This window comes from Diabrotica virgifera, chromosome 6 (genome assembly GCF_917563875.1).
Source record: "Diabrotica virgifera virgifera chromosome 6, PGI_DIABVI_V3a".
Lineage (NCBI taxonomy): Eukaryota > Metazoa > Arthropoda > Insecta > Coleoptera > Chrysomelidae > Diabrotica > Diabrotica virgifera.
In genome coordinates, this window is record NC_065448.1 from 212,589,192 (window position 1) to 212,611,270 (window position 22,079).

Here is a 22,079-nt window from a genome sequence, read left to right on the forward strand (position 1 = left end):
AATAACCGCTATAATATGGAATCGTAATTAGCTCAAAGTTTTTAGACTTCTTCAGGAATTTTAGTACAATACACCAGTGAGCCCTCTTGACAAAAATATTCCACGAAATCTTTTTCGCGATGCCTATACCACGAAAATGTGGTACCTGGATCCAATACATTTTTATCCTTCTATCGCGATTCTTAGATTTGTGCAGCATCCTTCGATAGGCCCAAGTCTCTCACTAAGTCATTTAGTTCAGCTTGGATGAACTTTGGAGGTTGGTCTATACCAGGATTGAATTCGTCTTCATCGGATTTTTCGTTTTAAATTTCATCTGATGATGGCTGTTGGATGGTGTGAAGAAAAGGTGGGGGAATGAGGAATTCAATTTACGAGATATCAATGAGGTACTTGTATGCGCTAGTATATAATATCTCAAGGGTTTTTTTTTATTTTGTGAAACATTTTGACTTGATGGGCAATGTTGCTATTCAAATAAAATTTACATATTGTATTAAAATATTTTTTATCGATCTATCAAGTATTTTAAAGAAATAATTTTAATGCAATTTACAAAATTTCAATAAGATACTTGTTTGAGCTAGTACATAATATCTCACTCGATTTTTTAATTTTGTGAAAAATTTTGACGTGATGGGCTTAAACCGAATTCATATTCAGAATCAGCGTACCCGTATTAGCTAAGGACACTTGTCAAACTCAAAACACCAAAAATCATGTCGGCCTGTGTAATATTTAATTGCTTTAAACACAATGGAAAAAGTTATCCTTCATTTTCAATAGAGAAGCTTGATCCATTAAGGCCCATTTATACATATCAGGGCCGTGTCCGTTCCGTGTTAAGACAGGGTCCGGTCTAAAAAAAACAATATGTACTCTTATGAGCATGTTTATACATTGGCGTTTCCCGGACGGGGCCCGTCCGGGCCCGGTCTGAAATTAATCCCAGTCGATATTTTTGCTGTCGGCACTGGCGATGCACGAAAATGACACGGATCGCAGGGACTTGTATAAACACGATTTTATTGTTTTGTGAACGCGACTGCTGGAAAACAGACAAGCAATAGATATTGTGAGGTGAGATCTTCTATCCAAGCCGAAATATTTTCAACTATCTTTTACACAGAGATATGTAATAACATTTTCCTCTCTTATTCGGCCCGGTACGCACACTGCCACAACCCGGTTGTATGTGAATATCGCAATAAAAATACCCGGACTCGGCACTGACCCGGAACAGACACGGCCCGGGTATGTATAAATGGGCCTTTATTCGCTGTGTGCAAGTACTTGGAGGGGATACGAGAAACGATCGTGCGCGAATAGCGGAGAAATCTTACAACTTCCTTTAATTCATATTGTCAAATAAAATTGTCATATTGACATATTTCACACCTACTGTCATTGAAGAAAATGGGATTTCGCAAATGCTGTGTTATAAATTGTAAAAATACAACAAAAAATTGTCAATTTAAGTTCTATTCGTTTCCAACTTCTAAGCACAAATTAATACAAAGAGAAAAGTGGATTTCCATACAATGTTTACCTTTTAATAACACAACCTCAATCTTACTTTTTCTTCTTATTCTTTTTTGGGCTATGGCCTTGACAATTATCCAGCAACCAGTACTAAAATAATTGGCCAATATAATTAAAAGTACTACAAAAATGTTGCTGAGTTATGAAACGAAACCAGGTGTCGCTCTTCCGCACTTGCACGGTCCCAATATCTACCAACAAACAAAGCATTGTCAACCGTATAACGTGATCTGTTACGTCATTAAAATATAAATAAAAATAATATATTGTGACGAGTTTCTAACTGAGGCCGGCCCTGCCCCTAGCAGTCACAAACAACGGGGCCACGTCATTGACGAGTAATTTCTCCGCTAAGGCTACGGCTCCACGGGCTGGAAATTGACGCTAGCAGTAGCCGCAAAACGAACTTAAGGTTCCACGGAACGGAATAGGAATAGCCGAACTGAACCGACTACGCACAAGTCCTGTAGTCGGTACAGTTCGGCTATTCCTATTCCGTTCTGCGGAACCTTAAGTTCGTTTTGCGGCTACTGCTAGCGTCAATTTCCAGCCCGTGGAGCCGTAGCCTAAGCCAGAGTATTCCCGATGATGGGCGGAGACATGTCTCAGGCATTCGAAATGTTCTCGAAGCAGAGCCGTATCTATATAAGCGGAGGATTTTTAAGCAGAGGGCAGTCAGTTAATATTTTACCATCGCGTGAATTATTGTAACGTGGCGATCGGGTTATTGAAATGTATATATTTTTTAAAGTAGATAAATAATATTTGTAAATGAATTAAATAAGTTAGAAAGTGTAACATAAATTAGATATTGTTGTAAACTTAAGTGTTAAATTGTAAGTGTTATAAATTAAACAATTTCAAGTAAGTCTTTTATTTATTTAATAATAATTAAAAGTCAATTCGCGTAACAATATTCTTTTTCTCATGATCATCTTTCAGTGCGTCGCAGTTTTTCGATTTCTTTCTAACGCATTAAATAGTATGTGACAGAAAAAAGGCACGTCCGTGATTACAGACATTTACAATATTTATTCTAGTTATTCTAGTTGTCGATAGATGCCGCCATAATAAAAAAATAATTTTTTTTAATTAGATAATAATATTACAAATATAATCTGTATAATTTATAAGACTATACAAATCAAAGAAAATACCATTTTATAAATGCAAGAAACACATTTGATTTGTTTTTATTCCAAATTGAAAATAAAATGTGACAACTGTCAGATTTAACTAAAATGTCATGTTAGAATAAATGTCATAAATGTGTATTATCACGGACTTACCCTTTTTCCTATCATTTGTTACGCACTGAAAAATGCTCATGAAAAGGACAATATGATTTTTCATCTGTAATGACGACTTACACTTTGATTTATATCTATAAATGTCAGTGCCAATGTCAATAAATTCATCAAATATTTTTATTCGAAATTCTTCACATATTTATCATGTCGTTAGCTGAAATTCAGGCGAAATCTACGAGTTCTTCAAAATCCAAAGTATCGCCGGAGAAAAATTCAAGTCTAACAGATTCGAAGACGCCAAATTTCTCATGTATTGACGAAGTAAGTACAGATAATCAACTAGAAAATAAAGATCTGACGTGCGCGATATGCTCAGAATTGTTCATCAAATCTACTACTCTAAATTGTTCCCATACTTTCTGTAAATATTGCATTGAACACTGGAAAGAACATCAACTGTATTGTCCAATATGTAGAACAATGATCACTGAACAAGTACCAACCTTAGTACTAGATAATATTATTGACAAACTATTGGAAAATTGTCTTCCCGAAGTCAAAGAACATAGAAAGAATGTAGTAATGGACCGGAATAATAACAACACTTCCTCTAATGGTGATGGCAAAGAAGAAAAATATACTTGGAAATGTTTAATAGACGCACTGAATTGCGCTGAAGAGGATAACGACTGGCAAGACGACCAATGGTTCTGTGACAACTGGTTCATTAATGATGTTGATACATTTTCTTCGGATGAAAGTTTAAATTTAATTTAATATGTTACCATGATCGTGTAGAAAAATTTGCATGTACCTTCGTAAAAATAAAAGGATTTTTTGATACTACAGATAAGAAGCTGTTAAATATTTTTTGACACCTTGTATAGTATTTACACTCATCGGAAAATTTAACCGCCCACCTTATAAAAGTTTGTTTAATATGTTATAGTAGCCCGATCAAAGAACAATCTGACCCAAAAAAATAAAGGAAGGATGAAAATTTGGGAATAGGTAGTTGAAATTGTCTATTATTATATAAGAAAAGTTTACAATTCTACATCCCCTCCATTTTACAAAAATGGAGGGGAATACCCCCTCTCGAAGATGAAAAAAATACATTCAAAATAAGATCGGAATTGGATAAAACGACTAATTCTAAACAACTTTTCTTCTATAGAGTTTTTTCACTAAGTCAATACTTTTCGAGTTATTTGCGAGTGAATATGTTCATGTTTAACAAAATAAAACATGTTTTTGGACGGTTTTTCGGAGATAACTCAAAAAGTAAGTATTTTAGCGAAAAAAAATTTTCTTAACAAAAATATAGCCCATCAAAACTTGAAAAAAATGCTGTTGTATACATGAGGTCTGTAGACCCAGTAAAAGCAGAGTTACAGCTAATGAAAGGTAGGTTCTTCTTCGTCAAGTTCCAAATCGAATATTTCAATGTGAAATAACCCAAAAACGGAGCACTTTTAGGGGAAAATTCATTTTAACTTTTTTAAAGTGTTTAAAAAAGGTTTATTTTTGTTTTTAAAGAAAACTTGTAATATTAAAAGTAAGTGAATTACGCTCCAAATATTGTTGGTCCCTTTTATTTTTTGGTAAAAAAATCGCGAAAATCACCCCTTAATTAGCATCACATATACGTTTTAACATTACCACTTAACAAGTTACTTTGTCTATGTATTATTTACATGATCTGTAAGTTTCATCGGTTCAAAGTGCTTCGTTTTGAAAAAAGCTGTAGTTAAAATGGCTTGAACGAGTAACTAATCACGAGTTTAGGCAAATTTTGAACAGACATAGCATAATCAATTTTTGTCTAACAAGAAAACAAAAAATCAAAAATATTCAGAAAAGCAAAACGTACATTTTGTTACTCTTTGAGGTTTTTGGTATTCCTAATTGTTTTTAAGTTAATTCCATAAACAATTACGATTTTTTTCAAAATTAAAAAAATGTTTTATTTTAAACGCAATTTTGTTCAAAACTGAGCACTTTGAACCAATGAAACTTATAGATAATATAAACAATACATAAGTAAAGTAACTTGTAAAGCGATAACTTTTTTTGAGACGGCTGCTCTAATTTTTTTTTTAATTTATATATTTTATCAAGCACTATATTTGTAATTTTTTTCAGATTTTTGTGTAAGGCTCGCCACCTTCAAAAATCCGAAAAACTGTTTTTTAGGAGGTTTTTGTGAGTTTAAACGTGTTTCTCCCATTTTTGAATGTTAAGGACTCAGTTACTTCAATCTTTAATATACTCTATAAAAAAACCTTGATTTGATCTACAGTAGACGCCCTCTTAACCGACCATGACGGGACCTGCCCATAGGTCGGATAATCAAAAAGTCGGTTAAACCGAATATCTTTAAAACCACCCTCAGAAAGACATTACATATGTAACTCTTAAAAATATACAGTCGGAAAAATGAAAGTATACCCATGAACGAACATATAAAACACGCAGTATTTTCCTGTCACCGTGTCAGACAAAAAATTGGCCAGCGCAAGTACATGTAATAATTATTATTGGGCAATTTTATGGCGCTGGGCAATTTTCTTTGTGACACGGTGACAGGAAAATACTGCGTGTTTTATATGTTCGTTCATGGGTATTCTTTCATTTTTCCTACTGTATATATTTTATGATCTATAAACAAAAAAGTAGTATGTACATATAGTCCGTCCGCTATAACTTTTCCCATGGGTCACGATTCATTTTCAAACAAATTAAGTCAAAACATAAAGTGAAACGAACGTCGATGTGTATATACATATGTAATTAACAATATCACTCACAAGACAAACTATGAAACTTGTATGACCTCTAATCTAAAAATAGTATCATCCAAAAAGGAGTAGGGTCGGTCGATTAAGCCGACGGTCGGTTAAAGGGAGGTCGGTTAAGAGGGCGTCTACTGTATTTTGAAGTCTATAAAGTAGGAAGAATTCCCCAAAACTATCTAAAAAACAGTTTTTTGGATTTTTGAAGACGACTAACCTTACATAAAAATCTGAAAAAATTATAAATTTAGTGTTTGATAAAATACACAAAATAAAAAATAGACCAGTAGCCATCTCCAAAGAAAAAGAAGTAATCACTTTTCCAAAAAAGATTAAAATTTTTTTTAGAGGTTATGCATACTCAAACTGCGGGTCTATATAAAATAAACATGTTTTGCAAAAGCCTTAATATGATTATGAATTTTTTGAACTTTTAAAATTGATTGCGTTTCACGTTGAAGAACAAGCAGCGTTTAGACCAGAAAGACAGACAAACGATAACATTTACATCATTAGAAATATAATAGAAAGAAGTATTGACTCGGGGGGAAAGCTCATTCTAGCATTCATAGATCTAAGGGCAGCATTCGACTCTATAGAAAGACAAATTATATGGAAATGCTTGCAGAACATGAAAGTACCAAGTACACTGATAAAAATAATTGAAAATATATACGGAGTAGTAAAAGGACGTGTACAGATAGCAGGAGAAAGATCTGAAGAATTCAATTGGGAAAGAGGTATCAAGCAAGGAGACAGTCTTAGTCCGCTACTATTCGTAATAGTCATGAATGAATTGACTATAAATACTGGAGAAATAACGAACCAAATACAGACAACAATAGGATACCAAAGATTACAGCCAATAAAAATAGAAGCCCTATTGTATGCGGATGACATAGTCCTTATAGCAGATTCCGTGACAAAAATGCAAAAACTCATAAATATATGGACAGAAGAAATAGAGAAATTAAAAATGGAAATAAACATCGAGAAAAGTAAAATAATGGTCATCGGCGAAAAGGAAGAAAATGAAGTAATTATAAAATGCAAAAATACTCAACTGGAAATAGTTACAGCATATGATTATCTTGGAAGTATTATTACCAATGATGGGAAAATAGACCTCGAAATAACAAACGGAACTAAAAAATCAAATAAACTGTACTACGCACTAGCGCCAATTCTGAGGAAAAAAGAATTGTCCCACGAAACAAAAATTAAAATATATAATACGATTGTGATACCGACGATACTGTATACAAGCGAAAATTGGACTTTACAGAAAAAGCATAATAGTAGGATAAATGCAATTGAGATGAGACATTTACGTGCTATAGCCGGAAAGACCAAATGGGATAGAATAAGAAATGAGACAATAAGAGGGATAACTAAACAGGAACCAATAATGAATAAAATAATAAAGAGGCAATTAAACTGGTATGGACATCTGATGAGAATGAAACCTAGTAGACTAGCAAGGAAAATTCACGAAACAAGGAATATTACAAAAAAGAAAAAAGGCAGGCCGAAGAAAAAGTGGATACAGCAAATAGTAGAAGCAGGAAAAATCAAACAGAAAACGCTAGAAGAAATGAAACTAATAGCACAGGACCGAAAAGAATGGAAGAGATGGGTGAATATGTAGCTAAATTAAACCCAAATCCGACACCTGAAAGGGTATAAGGAAGGGGAGAAAGAAAGAAAGAAATTGATTGCGTTTCACCTAAAACAATGAAAACGAAAAATGACGTTTTTGACGGTGGGGGAGGGGGAAGGTGGATGGTGGGTTAAACTTGAGCTGGGTCTCATTTTTTAATCACATAGGGGGGTACCCTTTGATTTAGTTATCCGTCCATAAGTGGAAAGTTTGGTTTTCTACCGTCGACCCATGTGACATGTGCTACTGAAACGTGACGGCATAGTGCTCGTACTTTTTTTATATATAAGTTATAGACTCTTACGGTGCCTAAAATGATTAGAAAATTTCATCTACCCCAGCTCTTAGTCTATAATAAAAAGTTCTTATAACAGCATTGAAAGAAGTTCTTTCTGCACTGACGGATACTCCTGAAACACGTATTATTCAAAGCAGCGAAACGGCAGCGGTGCCAAGAATTTCGTTTGCATTATTACATGGTAATGTGCTTTTCTTTATATTTTTGAAACTGCAACATGTATTAAATTTCGTACCATATATACCAGACAGCATTTATCAAAACTTTATGTCGTTTCAAAAGTTCTCCAAGATGGTCTTGTCAAAACTTTGATAAAATTCTTGATGCACAAAAATAGCTAATTCTGCGTAAAGATACAGAGTGGTCCTTAAGTAATTGTAGAAAAAGAACAGTAGACTTACATGACAAAGTACAACACAAATGTTAAATATACAAAGTAGAGAGAATAAAAATGAAAGAAATAGTCAAAAATGAGAAACGAAAAGCTGGGACAAGTTCGGAGAAAAAAATTAAAGAAAACAATAAAGAAAATGTTTTATAGAACAAACAATCAAAAAAACTAAAGCACAATAAATAATGACTAAAAACGGAATAACATATGACGACAAGGAAATAATGCACGGAATATTTCGAACAACTGTTGAACGGAGAGATATGTATGAGGTAGTAACGACTAGTGTTAGGAAAGGTGTGGGAGAGACTGATAAATTTCAGGTGAAAGTAGGATTGCACCAAGGATCGGTGCTTAGTCCGTATTTATTCTCATTAGTTTTGGACCAGATAACAGCGAAACTACAGGGTAACTTTCCATGGTGCTTAATGTATGCTGATGATGTCGTGTTAGTAGGAAATAGTTAAAGAGACTTAGAACAAAAACTGGAACAGTGGAGACAAGCTCTGGAGGAAAAAGGTTTAAAACTTAGTAGGATAAAGACAGAGTATTTGGAATGTTCATTTAAAGATGGAGTCACTACAAATAAAATGGTATCTTTGGATGGTGAACTGATTGTATAAAGCAATAGTTTTAAGTAGGTACCTGGGATCGGTATTACAGAGTAGGTAATGGAGAAATAGATGGAGATGCATGCAGTAGAATTAGGGCTAGATGGAGGAAGTAGAAAGAAGCGAGTGGTGTGTTGTGTGACAGAAAAATTCCAATGAAGCTGAAGGGAAAATTCTATAAAACAGCCATAAGACCGGCTATGATGTACGGAACTGAATGTTGGGCAGTGGAGAAGAAAGAGGAACAACGAATGCATGTGGCGGAAATGAGAATGCTTAGATGGATGAGTGGAGTGACAAAGAAGGATAAAATTAGAAATGTATATTAGGGGAAGTCTAGGTGTGGCACCAATTGATGCCAAAATGAGAGAGCATAGGTTAAGATGGTTTGGTCATGTTCAACGTCGAGACGTTAATCACCCAATACGAAGAATAGCTGAAGTGAAGATTCCTGGAAGGAGTAGGAGAGGAAGACCAAAGAAGACCTGGGGGGAGACGATAAGGCAGGACATGTTGGTAAAGGGGATTGACATTGATATGACCCAAGATAGAATTGTGTGGAGAAATGCAATTAGGGAAGCCGACCTCGCATAGGGATAAGGCAAAGAGAATGATAATGTTGAACTGAGAGACAAGCAAAAGAAAGTGAAAACATCGTAAAGTGCGGATCAGAAGAAACCACTGAGTAAACAGAACCTATTCAGTAAGAGGAACTAGAGTAAGCAATAAGAAATAATTCTAGAAATGTTGAAAGGAGAAAAAGTAAATATAGCAGTACATAGTAGTGGGAAAATTGATGTAGATAATGCAGTAGATGGAGCGAGATGAATGAAACGAATGGAGGTGAGTGGTATTTTGCGTTATAAAAAATATTCGTATGAATGTAAAAGACAAAAAAATATATTAATCTACTCTAATATTGAGGGAGAAAAGTAATTACAGAATGATAAGATGATTAATTAAAATTGCTGATTTTCTTCTTTGAGTATAACTTAATCTTCTTTGTGTGATAACACACAACCCTGTCTGACACGTCTTTGAATGCAAATTTTGTCTGTTTCTTTCTACCAGAATAGAAGCTTCTTGATTCCAATATAGATGTTGTAAAAGTCTCAGATCTTCCAATGTCTCATGTATTCCAATCATTTCTAGATATTCAAACAGCCTGTCATGTTGAACTCTATCAAACACCTTCTCAAAATCATAAAGCAGACGTAAATTTCTTTCTGTATTTCCCATGATCGTTGAAGTAATGTTAGCGTTGAGAACAAAGCATCCCTTGTCCCTGCTGATAGTTTATAGAAAATAAATCAGTTAAGATATCATAAACTACTAGTAGAGAATCCGATATAAGGTCGATTTGCACCGATCTGTTTAATGGATAAAAATTATTGGATATGTAATTTAGCATGTTAACAATTACAAAAAACAGGGGTTGCCAGATCTAATCTTGTTCTAACTATAATTAATTAATAATTATTAAAAAATTACATTTTTTTATGAATTTAAAAAAAATTCGATCCGGGCAGATATTATTTCAGATTTTTTGGATCATTATAAACAAAAAAAGGTCTTTTGTAATTTTTTTCTAAAGTTGGTCGTTTTCGAGTTTTTGAACAATTTAAAACTGAAAAAAGAACGAAAGATGACAATTTTCAAGGCTCAAAAACACAAGTAAAAAATATCTTGTTTGTAATCATCAAGTACGCAAGTTCAAACCTTTTTCTATCAGGTCTCGATAATAATTTTAGCCATGTTTTATTCTACAACATTTTTTTTTTAATTGTTAATGAGGAAGGTTTCTTATGGGGACGCGCATTAACAACTAAAAAACAATGTTTCATAATGAAATAAGTCCAAAAGACTTATCAAAGAACTGGTAGAATAAGGTTTGAACTTGTATTTAGGTACTTCGTAATTTCAAAACTGATATAGTTATGTTTTTGAGCCTTGAAAATCGTCAGCTTTCGTTCTTTTTTCAGTTTTAAATTGTTTATAACTCGAAAACGATCAACTTTAGAGAAAAATTACAAAAGATCTTTTTTGTTTAGAATGGCCTAAAAAAATCTGAAATAATATCTGCCCGGGTTGAAAACATTTTTTTATTTATAAAAATGTCATTTTTAATTATTAATTAATTATAGTCAAATTTTCATCCTAATAAAAATATTTAAAAATATTTTTAAAAGATATTAAATTGAAAACTTCGTAATTTCAAAACTGATATAGTTATGTTTTTGAGCCTTGAAAATCGTCAGCTTTCGTTCTTTTTTCAGTTTTAAATTGTTTATAACTAGAAAACGATCAACTTTAGAGAAAAAATACAAAAGATCTTTTTTGTTTAGAATGGCCTAAAAAAATCTGAAATAATATCTGCCCGGGTTGAAAACATTTTTTTTATTTATAAAAATGTCATTTTTTAATTATTAATTAATTATAGTCAAAGTTTTCATCCTAATAAAAATATTTAAAAATATTTTTAAAAGATATTTAATTGAAAACTTATTGGGCCATATTCCTGGTAACACCTCCATGGCTTCTAAAAATTGCAATGGCCAGATGGATGCTGAAGCGAAGAAGACCAGGGGGAGGGAATTCTAAAAGTTGCAATTCACGACACCGTCTGTTCAGCTTGGTTAATTCCAACGGAAAATGGACCTATGTTACTCATAGGAGTATTACTAATATAAAATAAAAATGTGTACCATTTTTAAGCGCAACCAGCACTCTTATCGACGATTTCACCACTTTTTAGTGGTTCTTCAGAGAATGCATAGGGTGCTATCTGTAGAGAGTGAAATCGTCGATAAGAGTGCTGGTTGCGTTCTCTGAAATAAGTAAAAATTAAGACGGTTCTTGGTTTCGCATTGCAACTGAATAAAAAATGGTCTAAATTTTTATTTTAATTAATTATAGTTAGAACAAGATTAGATTGGGCAACCCTTGTTTTTTGTAATTGTTAACATGCTAAATTATGTATCCAATAATAATTGTTATCCATTATACAGATCGGTGCAAATCGACCTTATATCGTATCTTAGACTAAACCGAATTAATATTAACTATAACATAAAATTGATGTAATATATTCGGCTGTCATATATTCCACTATATCTTCATCAATGCGTGTATTACACAAAAACAGCCAATGTGTATAAACCCACAATTTTCTCGATGAGTTTATATGAAAAGAACTGAAAGACCCCCTTCCCCTTAATCAAGAAAACAAATCGATCTGTCTGGAAACAAAACACGTACTATATACGATAGGCTAAAATGAAATGAGATTGCTGGTGTAATAATTCACAGCCTACTGATATAGGCTCTTATGGAAGAAAAGACAACATCGTGATAACAAAATGATAAATATCAAAGCACACGGTGATAAAATGTGTCCGGATGACGATTTTTCTTTTTATAGTACGGTAAATGCTTATCGCTTTAAACGTTATCTTGTTACAGCATTTAGAATCATGTTTAAAATATTGGTCTTTCATTTGTGAATACATGAATAAAGCTATAACATTTAAGGCTAAGTAATTACACATTCTAAACAGTGATACAATTTAATATTATGTAGAAAACGCATTCGACACAATTCTGTTATTCAATTGAGAATAAAAAAAATATACGCTTGATTAAAAATAGTATTTATTACCTCTTGAGGAAAGATATGTCATCGAAGAATGTTATTCTGGTTTATCAAGTCATCAAGTCAATTTTTATCAAACTATTTATGAGCTTTCGAAGTGATATTTTCTATTTTTGAGCTCATCCCCTTAACCGCCAAACAACCCTTTAATTTATTCTAACTCAAGAGAAAAATGTTGAGAAAAATTAAAATATATCGTATAGTGCAGGGGTTCCCAAACTTTTTTGTACCACGCCCCCTTTTTGTTGAAATGAAAGCTTCTCGCGCCTCCCTTCCCCTTTACAATAAATTGTATGCGCCCAAATAGGAACAAAACAAAAACAAATAAGTATTCGCTTGAAAACAAAACATTTATTTATTCTGCCATAAGATACAACAATATCAGTTTCCATAAACTACAAAAATTATTAATAAATAGATTAGGTTGGTTAGTGAGATGGATGTGCTTGCATTTTATTTACTAGTATGCCTATTCGTGGCTGAGTTTTAGTAAGTGCACAGCATAAGTCACTAGCAACATCAAGTTTATTCCGATATTTTGTTTTAATTGCCAAAAGTAGTGAAAAAGGCAAATACAAATGAAGAACTTCCCGTGATACACTAAGATACACTTTGAAATATTTTAACCAAAATGAAGGTTTGTCCATTATAACAAAGTATTTGGCGGAGGAATCATGCAAAAAATCATTTGGATTTATTTGCAAAGCATCTTCTTGAAGTGATTCAGGCAGGGAGTCTATGTTGACATGGAATGGATCAGTTGACATTCTGTAAATAAAATTGTCACAAATGTTTGGGAAGTATTTCTGGAACTCTTCAATTATGCTCTCCAAGTGGTTTGATATTTGGATTTTCAAAACTTGATCCTTCATAAAAATGTCCTTGAAGCGTGTTTCTTCTGAGATTGGCTCTACTGTAGAGAAATTTGAATAATTTCTCTACAGAGTAGTCTCCAAGAGTAGCTCGTCTTTCATTCTTTCGTTTTGAATATACCGAACATAAACAATTAACTGATAACATTGTGCTATGTCAGTACTCTCGTCTAGCTGAATAGCAAAAAATGGCGATTATTTTACTGCATCAGCTACCTGTTTTTGTATGTCTTCGGTCATATAATCAATGCGGCGTTTCACAGTATTTTCAAAAAGAGATAAAGTATTTGAGATAACTTTTGCTTACTCTGCGTTACCAGACACAGTTTAACAAGCGGTTTATTTTGAATTCTAGAATAATAACTAAATTTAATTTAATGTTCAACTTGTCTCGCGCCCCCCCCCCCCTGATATGTCCTCACGCCCCCCAGGGGGGCGCGCCACCCAGTTTAGGAACCCCTGGTATAGTGTATAGTGTAATTGGTATAGTGTTTAAATTCTAAGAATAAACTCTTAAAATACGCGCATTTCGATTATTGAGGAATAACCCCTTCTGAAGAAAACCTCCCCATCTTCGCGGGTTAAAAGAGAAATACTTAAAATGAATAAAATTAATTATTTTGCCACTACATATCGTTTACTAATTTATGAGCTCGCATAATACATGCATTTCCATGATTAAACTGCAATTTCTTTTGCAGGAATATTGTATATTCCTGCTGTACGAAAAAATTATAAATTATACCTATGGAGTACATATTAATTTACATTTTATCTAAATTAGCAGTGTTCGCGCTGTACAAATCGAACGTATTCACAGTAAGTTCGGGATTAGTTTCCAATGCGCAGGCGTCAACGTAAACTTATCCTGGACATGCTCAGGATTTTTCGCTCCGCGAACAATTTTCGGATTCGTAATGTAATGACGGGTTGCATACATTAAGGTTAGAGAAGAAAGCCTTTTGTTGTCCCTTTCTTATTTCGAAATCAATGTCAAAAGAAATGCAAATGCAACAAATTTGTATGTCAACAAAGAGAAAGAGAATAAAAGTAACAGGCAAAGGATAACTTTCTAAAAAATAAAAATGTATACCACTTTTATTCAGTTGCAATGCGAAGGCAAAACAATCTTACTTTTCAATTAGAATACGGAGTGCAGTCCAGTCCCTTGAATCGCGATTTTCGGCTCTTATTGGAGCCTTCATCGGAAGGAACGTAGGCACTGTTCTCCATATTTTAACTGATTCGTATCGAGAGGTTTTCCCACCCATTGCAACTGAAGTGATGATAGTAGGTGGCTAGCGCCATCTGGCAGTGAAAGACGAAGTAGCTTTCAATCCTAATACATAGTAAATTATTAATATTGAAAATATTAAAAATATTACTAAAAGATTTTTAAATTGAAAACTTATTACACTTTCCTGGTGACACCTCCAAGACTTCTACAATTTGCAAGTCAAATGGATGCTGCAGTGAAGACGAGAGGGAAGGAATTCTACACTATGCAATTCACATCCCCCGTCTGCAGCTGGTAAAGTTCCAACGGAAAAATGCACCTAGTTACTGTACGGAGTAATACGTCTATAAAATAAAAATGTATACCACTTTTATTCAGTTGCAATGCGAAGGCAAAACAATCTTACTTTTCAATTAGAATACGGAGTGCAGTCCAGTCCCTTGAATCGCGATTTTCGGCTCTTATTGGAGCCTTCATCGGAAGGAACGTAGGCACTGTTCTCCATATTTTAACTGATTCGTATCGAGAGGTTTTCCCACCCATTGCAACTGAAGTGATGATAGTAGGTGGCTAGCGCCATCTGATCTGCAGCATCCATTTTACTTGCAAATTGTAGAAGTCTTGGAGGTGTCACCAGGAAAGTGTACCAATAAGTTTTCAATTTAAAAATCTTTTAGTAATATTTTTAATATTTTCAATATTAATAATTTACTATTAGGATTGAAAACTACTTCGTCTTTCGTCGATTAACTTTCTATTCATCAATGCCTTTGTTAGAAGTTAGAAATTTGATTAGAGTCTTTCTTTATTATTTCCACATTATTTCGATAATTTGGTATTTCCACGCCGAAATCCGGCATACATTTTTGTAGAGAGTAAAAGAATGTTATGTATCACTTGGAAATGGCAGCTTGATATTTAGATATAAAAATTACCTTTAACTTCCTGGGGGTTGAACATTATCTCAAGGAAGGAATAATTTAGTAAAGCAATCATTTCCAATTTTGATATTATATGTATTGAATTTGATAGGTTGTGGCATTGTCTTGTGGTTTATTACACCACAAAAATAATGAAATATTTATAACAGGACACAAGAAATAGTTTCAGAATAAGTTTGATGTGTTGTTTATGTTTCATTATATTCAATAAGAGACTAATTTAACTCATAAATTAAACTGAAAAATAAACCACAAGAATATGTAGGTACTTATAAGCTCATCTAGATAGAAGAAATTAAGTAAAAACAGAGTACAATTTATTGTAATACATACATACTACCGTAATAGATAATTATCGAATATCGAATGAAAATAATACTAGAAAAGGTACCTACTTATTTATAAACATACTAATGGAAAACATTGACAAACACAACTAAAAAAGCTTTAATATAAAAAATATTAAAATTTGTTTGAAGAATATTTAAATGATATTTAACCCTCCGTTAGGCGCGTGGTCTACAATCGTAGACCACTCTCCTTTAAGTGGTCGCCAATTGCATAAAACTGCACATACGCCCCCATCCCGCTTAGTAGCTGTCACTAATACTTCCAACTTACTCTTCAGTTTGCTAAACGCCACCGATCTGTTTGCATTATTTTTTTACCATTATTCAAAGAGCACTGGTCTACAACCGTAGATCACGCGACTAAGCGCGTTCCAGTTTTTAGTTGTATATTTAAAGCTAATATGTAGCCTGCTGTGTATATAAAGCTAATAACATAAATGAAAATGTTTCAAGAAGCGACTTCATTGAAAACTTAGCATGGGAACTAATCAAACAGCAAATTGAATAGGGATCAACTATGCCTTTCCTGCTAAGAGAACTTAGACGACGAGCTCGCGTACTGCTCGGAGTTCAAGAAGTCGTACCCCCTTCCCCTAATATTCCAACAAATTACGTGGGACGAAGTTGTATTTGTGCATGAATTTGCAATATGTCAACAATAAGGACATGCCAAAGATGTGACACATTTGCATTCAAGGATCATTTTGGGGATATTTGCACTGAATGTTTGACGGACTAAAATTGTGCCACTTTGACCATTTAATAGTTTTGTTCTTTTTTTACTTTTTAGTTCTATTCTTTATTATTTATCCCTATTGGTCATTCTATAAGTTCAAAGATAAAAAATAATTTGTGTTTTTTACTCAATTTTGTGACCATTTTCATTAACTTGCGAATAAAGACCCAAAAAATCATGACTTGGTTTTTAATTTTACCACTGTCAAAATGAGAAAAGCCAAGGAACAAAACATATCTAATATCAAAGTGCGAACATAAATAAACATGTTATTAACCACTAATTTGTTAATTCTGCCAAAATCCGGTATTATACGACAAAAAACTATTGGTCTACGATCGTAGACCACGCGCCTAAGCTTGTCAGCAATAACGACGCGCCTAACGTAGGGTTAAATAATTTATAATAATAAATAATTTACATAATTTTAAAACTTTAAAAACCAGAATCTACATCTACAAGTTGTTTAAGAAAACAATATTTTAGGTTAAGAATTGGAAGGAGTAAGAACAGAATGTCAAGAAATTCTTCCCAAATATTTTGTGCGCCTGTGCGAACTTAAAATCCGAAACAAAATCCTCGAACGTCGAGAGCGTTTCCCGGACACGTTCAGGATCTTTTTTCTGTACTGCGCGAACACCGAATTAAAAATCCAGAGGGTGTTCAGAGGGAAAGATTTGAACTCCGTGAACGCTCGATTTTGAAATGCGCAGGCGTTCTCCCTCTGGGTATACCCAGGATGTACAGCGCGATCAAAGCTATTAATTCTTTAAAATCCAAAAGTATAGAATAATTTGTTTATTTATTTATTAAGCTCAAACTCAACAGTGAGTCACGTACAATCCCATTTGATTTTAGATTTAAGGCTGATTTATGTTAGGACGGGGACGTGGACGGCTGTCTTACGGAGCATTGGCTGGTTTATCATACAACGGAACGGGGCGACTCCGGGGACGTGCTGCAACGTGCGCTTTCTACTGTTTACGGCACCTATCGTGCACGCACCGTCCTAACATAAATCAGCCTTTATTTATATCAATTTACGCCGCCATTATTCAAAATTCAAAGTTGGTGCAATGATATGAAATGATTGTAATTTCGAGACCAATCTATTCATGTAAACTTTATTTCATTTGAATGACATTATATTTTCCATAAGATGTGTGCGGTGTCCTTTGACTTTACTTTTAATATACCGTTCTCACTAAAACGAAATCTCGGTATAACCGGCCCTGGTTGGCCCACATTTATATGCACCAATATATGGACGGTTTCAATATTATGCTCGGCAAAAATTATACCAACAGTTAATGCACCAAACAGATCTATTTTATCTAAAAGCATTTCGATGTTTGTCAGTCAGATAGTTCCATGCTCCCCTTGCATAATGTAGTCTATTTAAAGCAGAAATATCTTCCCTTTCGAGAGACAGGCCTAGATGCACACATGTTGTACAAAGAAGAGACTTAGCCGCAATACTTTTATCGTTTTTGTTTATATGAAAAACTCTAAAAAAAAAATAAGAAATAAAAAAAGAAATGCGATATCTCACTTGGAGAACACATTTATACTTCAAATTTGAATAGTTGATGATGTGAACATAATTCCAACATGAGCGTTTTTTTGTTCAACGTTTTTCTGCTACCGGAGATGTTTTAAATTGGGCTATAAAAAGTAGAAAAATGTGCAATTTGTATTCATACTTTTTTTATAGAAGATTACTACGCACGTATACTTGCTTTTTGAGGGGCTTTATAATTTTCGTCTACGGCGATCAAATTTTTTGATCCGGTGGTTATTCAACAGGGTAACACAATAAGTAACGATTTTTGTATAAAATACAAAATAATTCATAAGCAAAAAGCTTAAGTTATCTACCCAGGAGATTTAGCAATTTACAAATATTATACAAGCTGTATTCAAAAAAGAATGTGTGTGTACTTTGTACGCACGTAAGAAGTTATACTTATATTAAAATTAAACATAGCATCAAATGTAAGCAAGTTACGCTCAAAATAAAGTTGGTGCCTTCTGTTTTGGCAAAAAAAAATCAGAAAGATCACCCTCAATTAGCAATTTAAATGAAATTAATCGTTACCGCTTCACAAGTTACTTTACTTATATTGTGTATATATGATCTGTAAGTTTCATCGATACACAGTGCTTATTTTTGAAAAAATTTGGTTTTGAAGTAAAATTTTTAAAAATTTTAATTTTGAAAAAAATGTTTTTTTTTTCAAAATAACTTAAAAATTGTTAGAGATACTAAATAAAAATCTTAAACAATAAAAAAGGTCGACTTTACTTTTTTTTTGAATGTTTTGTATTTTTTTGTTTTTCTTTAAGACAAAAACTGGTTAATATTCGGTGTGTCTAAATTTGCATACACTCGTGATAAGTGACTCGTTCAAGCCCTTTTAACTACAGCTCTTTCAAAAATAAGGACTTTGAACCGATGAAACTTACAGATCATATGATCATTACATATGCGATTAAAAAACTTGTGAAGTGGTAACAATTAAGTTCATTTGAAATGCTAATTGGGGGTGATTTTCCCGATTTCCTACCAAAAGAAGGGACCAACTTTATTTTGAGCGTAACTTGTTTACCTTTGATGCTAAAATTATTTTTTTTTTTTAACAAAAATAAGCATTTATTAAACACTTTAAAAAAGTTAAAATGAGTTTTCCCCAAAAAAGTGCTTCGTTTTTTGGTTATGGCACGTTAAAATATTCGATTTGGAATTTGACGAATATGAACCTATTTTTCATTAGCCATAACTCTGCTTCTACTAGGTATAGTGACCTAATAGAAACACCATGTTTTTTCACTTTTTTACGTGCCATATTTTTAATACGAATTTTTTTTTCAACCGAATACTTACTTTTTGAGTTATTTGCGAAAAACCGTCTGAAAACGTGGTTATTTTGTAGAAAAATTAACATATTAACTCGCAAATAACTCGAAAAGTATTAACTTCGTGAAAAAACTTTAGAACAAAAGTTGCTTAGAATTAGTCATTTTATCCATTTTCGGACTTATTTCGAACATATATTTTTCCACCCCAAAAGGGGGTGACACTCACCCCTAGGGCAAAAGCACACATCGGCACCATATCATTGTTTTTTCTTTGACTTGTTAGCTATGTGTATGCCAAATTTCATGTCAATCCAAGCGGTTCTTTAAAAATTTAGAGGTTTTGCAATATTTTATCTTTAAAGAACGTACTAATGTGAAGTAATACAAATCACATTTTAAAGGAGAAAAACAGACAATAAATAAAATATGCAATATTTTTGTATGTGAGTGTAGTATTTCAACAAAACATATTTTAATATAGTCTTGCTCGCCCAAACAATAAGCCTTTAAACAGAACATTAGACAATATTCGAAGCAAAGAGGAGAGATCTCTCAATTTATAAGACTGTTCTGAATTAAATCGTCTTATATTCGTAATTAATGTCATGTAATAAATACGTCAATAGAAATCCCTAAGGACGTATATTTAAAGGAAAAACTCCGTCATTCAAATTATTTCACTCTCATTATTAGTCCATTCACTCACGGTAAAATATTGCAAAACCTCCAAACTTTAAAGAACCGTTTGGATTGACATGAAATTTGGCATACACAAAAGTTAAATTTGAAAAAAGTTATATTGGGCCGATGTATGTTTTTGCCCTGGGGGTGACTTTTCACCCCTTCTCGGGGGTGAAAAAATATACGTTCAAAATAAGTCCGGAAGTGGAGAAACTGACTAATTCTAAGCATCTTTTCTTCTATAGCGTACTTTTACCAAGTCAGTACTTTTCGAGCTTACTAATTGTGAGTGAATATGTTCATTGTTCGACAAAAAAAAACACGTTTTTAAACGTTTTTCACAAATAACCCAGAAATTAAGTACTTTATCGAAAAAACATTCCTAGAAAAAATATAGCTTATAAAAAAGTGAAAAAAAATTGTGTATGTATGAGGCTTATTTGACGAATATGAACTATAGTTTCATATTCGTCAAATTCAAAATCGAATATTTCAACGTGAAATAACCAAAAAATAAAGCACTTTTGGGGAAAACTCACTACATCTTATTAAAGTGTATGAAAAAAGCTTTATTTTTGTTTTTTTTTTAGTTTCTAGCATCAAAAGTAAACAAGTTACGCTCAAAATAATGTTGGTCCCTTTTTCTGGTAAAAAAAAAAATCGGGAAAATCACCCTCTAATTAGCATCTCAAATGAAATTAATCGTTACCGCTTCACAAGTTGCTTTACTTATGTATTATTTATATGACCTGTAAGTTTCATCGGTTCGAAGAGCTTATTTAAAAAAAATAATTTTAAAATATTTTTTTTATTTTTAATTTTGAAAAAGATGTATGTTTTGTTTTTCTGAATATTTTGGATTTTTTTGATTTTCTGTAAGACAAAAATTGGTTAAAATATGGCTGTTCAAAATTTGCATACATTCGTGATTAGTGACTCGTTCAAGCCCTTTCAACTACAGATCTTTTCAATGAAACTTACAGATCTTATAAATGGTACATACACCAGTAAAGCAACTAGTGAAGCGGTAACGATTAATTTCATTTGGGATGCAAATTAAGGAGTGTTTTTCACAAGTTTTTTACCAAAAAAAAGTGAGCAACTTTATTTTGAGCGTAACTTGCTTATTTTTTATGCTAGAAATTAAAAAAAAAAGCAGAAATAAAGCTTTTTTAAACACTTTAAAAAAGTTGTAATGAATTTTCCCCACAAAGTGCTTCAGTTTTTTGGTTGTTTCACGTTGAAATATTCGATTTGGAATTTGACGAATAAGAACCTATTTTTCATTAGCTACAACTCCGCCTCTACTCGGTCTGTAGACTTCGCATACACCATTTTTTCACTTTTTCATAATCTATATTTTTGCTAAGGATAAATACTTACTTTTTGAGTTATTTTCGAAAACCCGTCTAAAAACTGTTTTTTTTTGTTGAACAATGAACATTCACTCGCAAATAACTCGAAAAGTATTGATTAATTGAAAAAACTCTATAGAACAAAAGTTGCTTAGGATTAGTCACGTTTATCCAATTCCGGATTTATTTTGAACTAAAGCACACATCCGAACAATATCATTTGTTTTCTTCGACATGTTAGCTATGTGTATGCCAAAGTACCCCGCACAAACCTTATGGAAATTAGGTTCCAGTGGATTTCGTTCATACTTTGAGAAAATACTCTGAAGCATCCTGATAAAAAGTTCTCATGGGCACAACTCAATCGTAAAGGATTTTCAAGATATAGAGGCACAAACTCGGAAAATGATAAGATTTACTGGGTATTCCAATTCCCTGAGTTACTGGTTATCTGGCAACATGTAGAAGTTTGGATCAAGGAAAAGTACTAGTAGTCTAGAATTTTTTACTGGCTATCCAATGGCTACCTTTACTTTGACCTTGACCTTCAACGGACGTCATCTTTTAGAGTTTCGAGGGTTTTTGGCATTAAATTGATATAAACAGATTACTCATGGGTTTTTGGGATCGCTAAACACGAATATGCCATCAGAATTAACCTCCAGAGGACGTGGTGACCAGGGCCACTGTAAGGGACGTCATCTTCTAGAGTTTCGATGGTTTTCGGCATTTAATTGCAAATGAGTTACTGGTGAGTTTTTTGAGGTCTCTAAACACGAATATGCAACCCGAACCGACTCCCGGAGCACCTGGTTTCCAAGGTCAATGAAAGGGGCTGCTGGAGTTTCG

General features: G+C 33.1%; 2 protein-coding genes across 2 annotated transcripts in view; both read left to right on the forward strand.

Moving 5' to 3' along the window:
* Nucleotides 1–22,079, forward strand: part of LOC126886691 (muscle M-line assembly protein unc-89) — a 554,873-nt gene that overhangs the window by 191,205 nt on the left and 341,589 nt on the right. The window lies entirely within an intron of this gene.
* On the forward strand, nucleotides 2,922–3,648 carry LOC126886693 (E3 ubiquitin-protein ligase RNF8-like). The gene has a single exon (XM_050653689.1). The coding sequence runs from the start codon at nucleotides 2,997–2,999 to the stop codon at nucleotides 3,567–3,569; it is 573 nt and encodes a 190-aa protein (XP_050509646.1). The 5' UTR covers nucleotides 2,922–2,996; the 3' UTR covers nucleotides 3,570–3,648.

What these genes read in the sequence shown, in the direction of transcription:
- LOC126886693 (XM_050653689.1), top strand. Translation starts at nt 2,997, where the DNA reads ATGTCGTTAGCTGAAATTCAGGCGAAATCTACGAGTTCTTCAAAATCC.